General features: G+C 36.3%; 1 protein-coding gene across 1 annotated transcript in view; it reads left to right on the top strand.

Annotated features, from left to right (window-relative positions):
* GRID2 (glutamate ionotropic receptor delta type subunit 2) overlaps window positions 1–12371 on the top strand; it is a 692444-nt gene that overhangs the window by 464733 nt on the left and 215340 nt on the right. Inside the window, exon 5 of the mRNA XM_051789746.1 lies at window positions 5582–5635. Within this exon, the coding sequence (XP_051645706.1) occupies window positions 5582–5635 (54 nt within the window). The remainder of the gene's footprint in view (window positions 1–5581; window positions 5636–12371) is intronic.

The following is a 12371-nucleotide window of genomic DNA, read 5'->3' as shown; positions in this document are numbered from 1 at the left end:
GCATCTGTGTTTGACTAAGTGTAACACCTTCCCCATGAAGCATAAGTTTGATTTATTTTAATAGGGTGTTGGGAGAACTGCTGGAGTTTGACATGAACACATTTCTAAAGTTACAAAGATGTTAAGAATGATCTTTTATATCTATTGCTGTGGATTTCTGTGACTGTGTATGAATGGCTCTGCGTACTTGACAGGCTGTAGCCTTTGCTGCAGGATTTATGCAACTAATGACACAATGTTTTAAAATACTCCAGTGTGAACTCTCAGTCTGAGCAGTGGTTGAGTGAGTAAAGAGTGATTTTCTTTTTCAGTTTTTCCACAATTTCATAAGGTATATTTTAGAACTGTCCTGCTAACTTGCTGCTTTGATTCTTAGTAATGTGATATGTCATTATAAATAATTGAATACTAATATTCTATAGATTAAAAATGCATTAAAATTAAAGATTAAATTTCTTTTAAAGATTAAAAAAATACTGCATTCAGAAAAAGACTTCTCTGAAGGTGTTGGTTAATAGGCTATCCTCTACTTGTTCTCTGACATTGATTTAGTTGTCTGAGACAGGAATGTGTCACTTGCTATGGGCATTAGACAGAAATGCAGCTCTCCAGTTCATCCTGGAGTTCTGCTTATGTATGTTCCTGCACAATGGAGGTTCTCAATGGCACAGAAGAAATGGCATCTCAAAAGCACAAAATGATTTTTTTGGGGAGATTTTTTCAAATATTTCCCCTTTCAGTAAATAAAAGCAGTCTGAACTGTGCAATGGTTGGTATAGAATTAATAAATTTCTGCTTCCTTTGGCTATTGGCAATCTGATGCATTGCAATTAAGAAAGTAATGTATATTTAGAAGCACAAAAGCAGCCATCTCAGCTTAGACCAAAGTGTCCTACATCCAAAGATGACTTGAATGCCTAAAGGAGCAGTAAAAGCAGGGTAGGTCTATATGTTACTGTCTCCTAATGCTCTCCCAGCTAGTGGCTATGCTTAGCTTTAGAAAGCTTTCTGCACTGACCTACCAGAGCTGCATTCTTGTATGATTTCACCTACAGGAAGTGTGAAATGAGAATTTGTCAAATATGTGCATGTTTTTCTTTGTTTTGGAAAGTGTCAACTCTTCGTTTAATATCTGCATAGAATTTTGTGGTTCAGCCCTCATTATGAATACATGCTCTAGTTTTTCTCAGTTTTAGCTTAACAGGTGAGCTGCATAAATAACAGGTTCACCTGCCTTCTGTCCTGTATGGAAATTTCCAATCTGTTCCTTACCTTTCAGGACAGAACAGTGCCGCTTCCTGTCACAGAGTCAGCAGAACCAGCAGATGAATCTGAAACTTGCATTGAAGCCCCTACTTCCTACATGCCCCTATTAAGTTGTTTTATTGCTTCTAATTTACAGGATTTCAGATTTTTTTTCATTACTGCCCTTATACTTTTGCAGGCATTATTCTCTGTACATGCATTTCTCCCTGGCACAGAACACAAGTTCATGCCAGCTCAGTCGATATGCATGCAGATATGAATTTCAACCAGAAAAAAGATCATCACTCAGATAAAAAAAATATATGTTCTATCATTCTGAACATTAGTCGTAGAAACCTTCTTCCCAACTGCATTATATACTCTGTTGAAGCTGTGCTATATGCACTTTTAGGCTATGATCAATTTTAAGCAGACCCAGACATGCTCTTTTTTTGTTTTTCACTTTAACCTAATTTGTTATCACCCCTTCCAAGTGAAAATGCAATGCCTTTTTAGAGTAAACAGAATGGCAAACAGTAGATAGACAGGGTCATTCTGGAACACTGTGTCATGACTGTAAAGGCCTGTTGTGTGCAAGGAATGACTGCTTTACTGATGAATAATTGGATCTAGGTTGTGTTGCTGCTGGCTTAGATAGTTTTGAGTGTTTTTTATCTGATTTAATATAGTCTTGTAAACTAGCGCTTAATAGCTGCTGACCAAGACAATCTTCTGACTGTGAGATTATGCATATGATTACTCAGTGTTTGAAGAAAACTTTAGGATTGAGCTACTTTTTCCTTCAAGCATCAAAACTAAAGGTTTGCATTTATTTATTTTCTGTAAAACAGTGGATGTGCCAGTGCAATCTTCTACACTGAAAAACATAAGAAACACAATAACTGGAAAATATTGGAAGGTTATTAATGGTAATAACATTATATTGCCCTGTAATTCTTATAAACATAGTCAAAATGGGCACTGCCAACTTTAAAGGCAACTAAATTAACAGTAAAGACCATCCTGGCAGAGGAGATGCTGAGAGAGAAGGGACTAAGGTGCAGCATCTTATTGCTGCTGAAATGAACAGCTCTTTTGTGAGTGGTATCCCTATGACTAGGATTTCATCAGCTAAGACTGAATGACCCAAGGATGGAAAGATGGCCTTGAAATCCCAGTCAAATGTTGAGTCCTGGTTCAGATGTAAATGTATATTTCATCAAATAAAAACAAAAAAAAAAGTAGAAAAAATAAATGTAGCAACTTTCTCAGGGTATCATCAGTCATCTTTTTAAACATCTATCAATACTAGAACAAGCTTTGGGTGGATGGGCTAAGGAAAACACCAAAAAGCAGCTTCTGACAGACTGAAAGGGGAAGTAAATTTTTAAATCAGGGGCTATTGTAGCCCATCTAAACTTTGAATATATTTGAGTGTCTCTGAGTGCATTACAAGTTCATCTCAATTTGACATAACCTTTTTGAAAATATTTTTAATATTGAGTAGATTCATGAATGCATAAACTTTAATGGATAAAACATGATCTTTCTGCTGAGGAGTTTCAACTGTAACTAAAAAATGGGTGCATTTCATCTTGTTATTTGAAAATTGTGATTAAATATGTCACAGGTAGCCTGAGATGTTTGAAATAATGAGAGTGACTTGTGAGAACAGTCAGCCTCTTTCAGAGACTGAATTAAGCTGTACCTAAGAAACCCAGTGACAATTAGAACCATATTCTGTTGAAAAGGCCTTGTAATTGAAATCTGAGAGCCTGGGCAAGGCAGATACTCCAAACCAAATATTTATAAGGAAACTAAATGAACCGAAACCAAAGTTTTAATGAAAGATACAGCGCATTAAAGTCTGATCAGTTGAAACTTCAGGCACAAAGAAGTGATCTAGCCCACTTTTAGCATGTTATTAAAAATTGAACAGAAAATGTGAATTTTCATTTTGTGGATTCCTTTATTCTGAAGTTTCAATTGACTGCCATTTTGGAGCAGAGGAAGCTTAGGAGCCCTTTGTGGAACAAAATTATCATTGTAATTTCCTTAGTACCACTGGTAGACTTGACTCAAGGGTGTCACTCAGGCAGGCTGCCTTGGAGTCACAGGACCTTGTGAGACCTCATCTTGAGCAGAGTAGTTACAGCAGGGCAGACGTTCCCAGCAGGATATCCTGGAGCCAAAAGTTAGAAGGGACAAAGTTGCTAGGAACCTGACAAGAAACCAGAAAATATGTCAACCCTGCTGCCTTTTTTCTTTTTTTTTTTTTTTTTTTTTTATGCTCACTTTTAGCAGAACTGTATGTAGATTGACTAGCAGAATGGTTTCTGCTTCAGTAAGGCTTTGTTTTGTTCTGGTTTATGGAAAAATTAAATGGTGCAGCTTATGTTGTAATTGGGATAAACTTTCTATGTTTTGGAACTTTATGTAAGGAGCAAATGTTCCCTTGAGAACTCTGTTACTGTTCTGTCCACTTTCAACCTTTTTTGATTTCTGGGTGTATTTGTCTTCCAACTACTTTGATATGAGAGATCTGATTAGAACAGCCATACTCCAGTTCAAGCATCCTGGCTCAGTCTGTTGTGATGCCTCCCATCACAGTTACTCACTTTCTGTCCTGTTCTTTTATATGTGCTGTGTGAACGCCTACTGTGGAGAATGCGAGAAAATGTCAAAGCAACACAACAAAATATAATGTTGTTGTTGAATAGCGAGTCTAAATTCCACATAAAGTGAGGAGCCTGATTCCTACTGCTAATAATATTGAAATTTTCCAGAAGCACATTAGCAACTATGAGTTTCATTCCCCATAATTTCTTATTAGTGCTGAGAGTTTCAAATAAGAAATCAGTTCATACACTGCTTGCTTGTCCCACTCCCCCCAGTTTCTCCAGATCAGAATTTCCAGTCTTGCTTATCATTCTGCTAAACAAGCAGTGACCCCAATTCTAACAGCTTTTGAATTAATAATGAAGGTTATCAGCATGGGGTCTTTTGCTGCTCTTAAGATTTGTGGCCAGCTAAATTGTTCTCCTTTGGACATTGCACGGTATAAATCACCATCATTCCTGGCAAGTGCTCTGTGTTGGTCGTCATTAAAAGCCAAACATGACTGCTGTGCAATAGTCCAAGTAATAACAGCCCAGCACTAGGACATTATAAGTCCCAAGCCTTGTTTCTGTTTTGTCTTTTTTTTTCTACTGGGATTCAATACAATTTTAAGTGTCCAGTAGTTTTGAATTGTGAATCAAGATGAGCATAGTGACTATACAAATAAAATGGGATTAATTTGGTTTTAAAACTATTTCCATATTAGTGCTAATTCGTTTTCATTTAGAAAAAGAATTTAAAGGTGTCCAGCCTTTTCCATTGTTTATGGCCTCCCTTCTGTCAGTGATTTCTTTCCTAGCTATTGAAAGGAGAAGAAATGTATTTTTACCCTCTTCACTTCCACTGCAAAGTCGATTCAAACATGACTTGCCACAACATTTTGGTGGATTCAAGGAGGAAACAGACTGAGTGAAAGATGAGTTAGGAAGCACATGTTCCGTTCAGCATAAAGGCAGATCCTGGAATAATTTTCAGCAAAGGCAAGGAAAAGGTGCATGAGAAGAGGGTGAAACACCTTCTGTGTGTGAACCCTGGGCTTATCATTGTAATTTCCTTAGTATCACTGGTAGAGTTGACTCAAGGGTGTCACTCAGGCAGGCTGCCTTGGAGTCACAGGACCTTGTGAGACCTCATCTTGAGCAGAGTAGTTACAGCAGGGCAGACGTTCCCAGCAGGACATCCTGGAGCCAAAAGTTTGTAATCCCTGTGACAGCCCTTTTTCTCAGGAGAACCGTTTCCTTCCTGCTCTTTGCACTTATATGAACCCCAGCATTTGTGGTGTGGATTTTGTTGGTTTGGGTTTGTTTTGGGTTTTTTTGATTCATGGGCTTCCAGGGTAGGTACACACTGGAAGGGCCTTAAATACAGAAATCCAACAAGGGTTACTTGATATTCATTTTCTGCCTTCCTCTCTGTTGCTTCCTCTCAACACACAGTACTAAGGCAAAAATGTTTTTGTTTTGCTTTTCAGTCAGCTGAAACATATTCTTTTCTGTGATACCGGCAATGAACTGTATTTTCCAAGTTTAATTGGCAAGTCAAACAATAACACAAATGCTTCTGCAGAATTGTGCTAAAGGTTCTCTGTCCTCAGTTCAATAGCAAAAGTCCTAGAGAGCATGTGCTTTGTTTTTTGTCTTTTGCAGAGAGCATCCTTTTAATTTTTTTCTGGCTTTCACAACAAGCTGACTGATAGCTGGTTTGTTCTCTATTTCAGGTCGTGGAGACTAATTTGGTTGCTTTTGACTGTCACTGGATCATTATAAATGAGGTAACTGTCAAGCAAACATTGTTGTGAACCATGAATCCTGTTTTCAGGCTTACTGACAATATTCATGCTGTTCTCACTTTGCCAACAGGAAGCAGTAGCTATGACAAAATTCAAGTACGCTAAGGGAGTAGATGTTGCTTAATAAAAGTAGAATGACAAGTTCTTGGACTTTCCTCTTTTGTCTTCCCTGTTTTGAATGGAAGTCCTTGAATGAATAAATGGAAAATAAAATGAAAATCCCCCTTTGCTTCTGAGTATCTTGAGATTTGATATTTGAGCTGACTGTTTTTATAGGATCTTTTAAAGGTCTTTTTTTTCATATGTAGTCTTTTTAGAGGACTCCTTTAATTTTGTTTATATTTTAATGATTTTTTCTTAATAATCAAAATAATAATAATAATAAAATCCCATATTTCACTGTCCTTTAAGAATTGCCCAAGAATTCCATCATGGTTGATATCCAGACCACTTGATGTTAGTGAGAGGCTTTTTGGTAGACTTCTGGATTAGGTCATATGTGAATGTTTATAAAGGGAAAAAAGAAATTTAAATTGAAAACCTGTTTTTAAACTATGAGATAAGTTCTTCCATGAAAACTTGTCAGCTAAAATATGACAACCCAATATGTGAAGTAGTTTTGCATATAAAACATTGAACAATACAGTTCTTAGATTTTGCATATAAAACATTGAACAATACAGTTCTTAGATTTGACAGTATTCAGGTTTTTCTTTTGTTTATTGAAATACAATTTAGGTCCAGAATAGCTGGATTTCCTGAATAAATAACTCTCCCCTAACAGGTAGATCATGCAACTCCTGAATATTCTCAGGAAAAAAGATTGGTTGGAGATATTGCATGTAAATTCCAGGTCTACTGCCTGGATTTACCGTACACTTCTGTTTTCATACTTAGTTACTAAATTTTCATCAATATACTGTGCTAAACCAGTGGATTTTTGACCAGTTTTCCCTGGAGAAAAATATGTCTCTGAAAATGCTGTGAAGACAAACCAGGTCCAGCATAAATTATTAATTTGGGCCCTGCATTGCTCCTCACCAGTATTGTGTGTGTTTTCCAGCACTGAGTGGGGCTTTGCTGGTTGAGAACCCAGCTTTGATCTACAGGCAGTCATGTGAACAACATACATGTTTTCTTTTCCACGTCAGATTAAACTAGAATTCACTTGTAGTGAGTGGAATTTTGAAATAGAGTGTTCATTTATACTCTTTAGACTTAACACATAGTATTTTAGAGATCATTAACTGAATATAAAGCCATCCTCTGTATCAGTAGATTGGACAGCAATCGTAGGCAAAGCTCAGATTTTGGCTTGCTGTTCACATTAAAAAACAACTACTATTGGTTTTTCATTTTAAATGTTATTTACTTTACAGAAGTTCAGAAGAAGGTGCTTGCTTTTAGCTGTTTCAGCTCATTCACCCTCAAAAAGGAAAATAAAACCGAGGATCCGTTCCTAGCATACATACTTTCTTTTCACTTTTTATTCAGAAACTAATGTCTCTGTGGGAAAAAATCTGCTTTCTAAGCATTGTTATTTGCACATTGCAGCAGATTAAATGGCAGAGCAATCAAAGTGGTTACCACTCAACTGCCTTCTCCACTCCAAACTCTTTCTCCGGGCTGCAGTCCCAACAGCTAAGAGAGATGAATAATATATGCAGAGAAATGTACATCATCTCTTCTTAGTTTTATAGTCTTGTATGTGAAATAGGCAAAAGCCATGATTAAGTTAATTCTGAGAAACTGTGCTGTAAACCATAGCCATTGAAATCTCTGTATCTCATTCAGTTGTTCATGTTTTTGGTTTTAGAGAAAATGAATATGTTTAGAGCTAGCTCAGCTTAATCTGCTTCTGGACCTAAATACGTATTCCCACTTAAGTAACTTTCAAACTTTATTTAAAAATGCTAATAATCTCAATATTTTGCAGACACAGAAATCAGATTAGCAATAAATAAGATAGGTAGGTAATAATATAGAAGGACTTCTGTTTTGCCCAATTTTTCCTTACCACTATGTTCAAATTGCAACAGAAATGTACATATTTCCTGAATGATGACTGTTGTGTAACATTACTTGCTTATTGCAACATTTTGCCAGTTCAGTAACAACATTGCAATGCCTCCATTTGACAGTGCAAGATTTGGAAATATATGATTTGTGGGGCCTTTACTCTGTGGAATGTGAAACAGCCATCTTTATATCCAAGTCCATTTGAGGTGGTTGTCCATTTCCTGTTGATGACCACAATACTTCCATATGACTGTGAAATGATCTTGGAGCTTTGTCTATTTTGTTGCTTATATGAATCTTTTGTGGCAACTTAGACATGTGTTCGAGTGCCTGTATTGGCTAAATCAGACTGTCAACTAAGTAACTGTAGCACTGCATCTCTGGCCTCCTAATTTGAAATTCTAAAATGATTTATTACAGTGAAAATGCATTGTTTTGCAAAATTCTACATATGAATGAAATAATTCCTTGCATTGAGATACCAAAATAAGCTGGAATTGTTTTTCCTTTTCCATCACTGTGCCAAGGGAATACAACGTACTTACCAACTATAGTAATACAAAAGAAAATACCACCTTCAGTTTTGTGATCAGGAATCTGCTTAGGCTTTGTGAGGTAACATCTGTTATTTTAATTGCTCACTCTTAATGCTATAATGCCTGTAAAGAGTTCCTTAAATTTTATTGTCCCATTAGTTGCTACTTTATGTGATACAGCAAATTTTCTTGAAGACTGTGTATCATAATGGAAATGTATATGTGGGAGGAGGGGGTTTGTTCCCATAAAACATAACACATCATATTAGCCCTCAGCAAATAATGCAAATCTCTTCTGGTCATTGTAGTCAGCTGAGAAGACAATCTCCAAATAAATGTTCCTATTTCTTCAAGGCCTTAAAGCAGATGTTGCAATTCTTTATTTAAAATTTGCAGGAATCAGATTTGAATGTAGTCATGATCAAATATGCCTTAACAAAATGTGAGAATGGATTTCTCACGCTCTCCCTCCCTCTGTCTGTCTGTCTTTGCTTGCTTCATTTCCTCTGCACAATAGTAAATATAGCTTCCAAAATCCCAGGATAGAAAAATTATATTTCTTCTTAAATCACAAGTGTGATTTTATTTAGTGGAACTGAAGGAGGGGCATTTGTATGATTATCACCTCTTTCCTTTGCCCTTTTTAAATGAAAGAAATGTCCTCTTTTTCATTTTCTGTCATGTCTCTTTCAAACACTTTCTTGTGTTAAAACTTTCAAGGTTATTAATCTCAATTTTAATAGTCTCAAGATTATTACCTTACCACACCCAAGATTGCCACCAGTTCACTGTTACCATTGTTATCTCAAGGTCAGCCCCAAACACTTTCCAATGCCTACAGTTACCATGCAGGAGGTGAAACTATTAATGCTTCTTTACAAAGGATTTGTTGGGTTTCATCTACAATAATGTGCAGAACTATAACCAGCTCTATTAAAAAGAGAATGGAATGAGGGCACAGAAAAGCTGATTTGTGTGAGAAGAGACTGGAAAGGTTGGCTTGATAAGGCTATGAAAACAAAGACTGAAAGAGGATGTACTCTCTGTTTATAAACACATACAAAGTGTGAATAAATGCATCATTCTCAAAGTCTAGAGGACAAGGTTGACACAAGAACAAATTACTTCAATTTATCCATGGGCAAACTGAGGTCAAAAGTTGATAAAAGGTTTCTAATTACCAGGCATCAGCGTCTGGAAAAACTCTTCTTTGAGGAAAGAATGAAAAAAACCTCCAAACTCTTTTAAAAAGACCAGTTTATAGAAAAAGATCTAACTGGTTTGCCAGTCAAAGCACATGAGAGGACTGGGAGACCTACAAGGTTGTATTCAAAGGCTTTCTGATGAACACATTTTTCCTAGGAGAGGATTGGTCCTTGGCCCACGTATTCAACATTGTTCCATTGCGTTTCACCCTATTGCCCTCCAGCATGGAGAAGAGCATAGAGCATAACTATGTTTTAAGCTTGAGTAGTTAGTTCAGGTCCTAAAATCATGGCTCAGTTCCAGGAGCTCACATAGTTCTACCTTTTCATATGGATAATGATTAATAGTAACACTAGAGCTTCATCTGAACCCTTTTGCAATGGGTCGGTGAGTCCAGTGACAACCTCTTTGGAACAGGTGGGCAACCAAGATGCCAGCTCTTGGCATAGTGAGAGCTAATGGACAGACAGATTGAACCCTGCTTTCTCCAAACTCTTGGATTATTTTTTTTTTCTCTGCGAAACCTAAAAATTGATTTCATTGTCCTATCAGGTTTTATTCACCCTCCTTCCCAGAGCCAAGAAACCTAAGGGAAAGATAATGAAGCAAGTGATCATGCAGTTCAAGATCTTCCTTTACTTGTCTTGGAGCTTCATCTAGTTATGCCTTTCCCTCAACTACTCCTCTTTGGAAGGTGCTGAGAAGTTCAGGAAGGGCACAGCACAAATGTGCTATGGCATGGGCAGTGGCAGCCCTGAGGCCCCAAGGGGGTGTGCAGTGGCCACCCTTTCCTGCTCTGCCCTCTGCTCACTGCTGCTGGCTTTTGGAGGAGGAAGAAACACTCTCCTCTCTGAGTGTCATGAATTTATGTGATGAAGCCCTGGCATGCACTGAAAAATAGGGCAAGTCCACTATATTATAAATACTGGAATCATCCTCTTGGCCCAAAATTGTTTCCATAATAAATGGTATTGCTGCCTTACTTTGGTGCTTATTACGGGAGCATGTAAATAAATTATTTCCCTTCATGTCTCTCACTACAGGTACAATTGCCCTATGGTGAACAGTAAGTCTCTGCCTGGGTTGCTTATCTTAAAATAATGGGACAAATCTGAATGGCAATATATATTACGTGTCCTGTCATGTTTCCCACTGGAGTCCCTGCCTTATATATCAAGATGATCCTCTTCAGTTCCCTTTCCCTAATTCATCTCCAAAGAGTTATTAATTTAAAACAGCATTTATTTTCTTATTTATTTTCCTACTCTGATGAAACGTACATCTAATTTTATCCTTGTTGCATTTGTGATAGGACAGTGTCCATTTTGTTCCAAGTTCAGACCAATAAAAGAAAGCCTTGGAACTATATTTTGAACTTCTGATGTAAAGAAAAAAAGCAACCCCACATAACCTAGCCTAAATTTATACAGGTGCCAACTCAGTTCAACTTGGCCAACTTTCTAATTTTTTTTGACATTTGATGCTTGTGTAACAAATCATCTGCCATCCTTATATCATTACACTGTATCCTCCTTTGAAGTGCAAATGAAAATTGTTTCCTCTCATACAATAGTTGCTTTATATAGTTTTCTTAAGTCAGATCCAAAATACAAGAATGAGAGATGATATTGGAGAGTCATTATATAAAAGGCTTGTCACTCAGTCAATGCCAAGTATTAAAAAAATTACAAAGAAATACATAGCAAATGACTAATGGTGAATTAGGGTTTGCATGGCATTGCTTTTTTGTTAACCTAAAATCTGAATATATGATATAATCAGTGGAATTCACAGCATTTAAAATAATAGCTGTCATTAATCTGTAGATGTATATACCTCCTTGGCAACCCTACAAAAATATCTCTGATGTTTGAATTCTGTTGTTATTTCCCAGGTGATGTATAAAAATATGAGGTAGTAGCCTAAAGGTTAAAATGAGAACACTGTTTAAAATGCACCAAAACATGCTTACTACAGAAAACATAAATATACTTTTAAGGCAGAAAAGATAAATGTTTGAGGAATTGAAAGTCAAAATCTCTTTTGAAGTAATATTTGGAAATATAATGTGGCCATGCAGGTATCTGTTTTTACATTATTAGAACGAGTCTAATAATCTTGGGTTTACAGTTTAGGCATGGTATATAATGAAACTAGAAAAACTTCTTTTTAAATCCTCTGAGAAAGGATGTAATTTAAAATCAAGGTAAGAAGTTACTTGAGCTCTCCTTTATGATTGTATTGAAAGTATTTTAAAAAAACATGATATGTATTTTGCTAAAACAGCATTTTTTTTTTTTTTTTACTTTGAAGCTAGTGAAATGATACAGGCTAAATGAAAAGATGGCATCTTAAGCTGACATAAACCATTATCTGTGGTACATTAAGAATTAATTGACCAGCAATGCAAGATATTACACTGGACACTGCTGATGCTATGTGTTATTTCTCTTTACAGAAAAATCTATATTTCATAAAGAACACTAGTAACAGATGAATTCAGAAACTGTGATAATCTGTGAAGGCGAATAAAATACTTTTATGGTAGTCAAGAGAGTAGAAGTTAAAATTTACATCTCAAATGTTTTTCTTCCAAAATTTAAAGGAAACAAACAAATACCAATATGTCCAAAGAAGTTGCTTCAAAATAACAGAAGGATATTATACTGAAACTGCAAAAAAAATCCAAAATAACTGGGATAGTTGTCTTAATGTAGACAGCTCTTGTTGTCTCTCTTGTCACAGAGTGCTGCCTTTTCAAAAAGCTTGGCTTCCTTTTCAATAGAAAGATTCCATAATTTGAGATCAAGTCTACCTCCTGGTGTCTCCTAAATTCTTTAATATGATTACAGATCAGAAAGCTAAAGACAGAAAAAGATGATGGCATTTCATTACACAAAGCAGGTATAACAAAACAGATGTGCTGTATCCTTTGAAAAATGAAAAGCTATAAATAC

This window comes from Manacus candei, unplaced genomic scaffold (assembly GCF_025592945.1).
Source record: "Manacus candei isolate 608988 ecotype Guabito, Panama unplaced genomic scaffold, ASM2559294v1 h1tg000028l, whole genome shotgun sequence".
Classification (NCBI taxonomy): Eukaryota; Metazoa; Chordata; class Aves; order Passeriformes; family Pipridae; genus Manacus; species Manacus candei.
The sequence above is the reverse complement of the archived record's forward strand: the minus strand, read 5'-3'. Positions and strand labels throughout refer to the sequence as shown.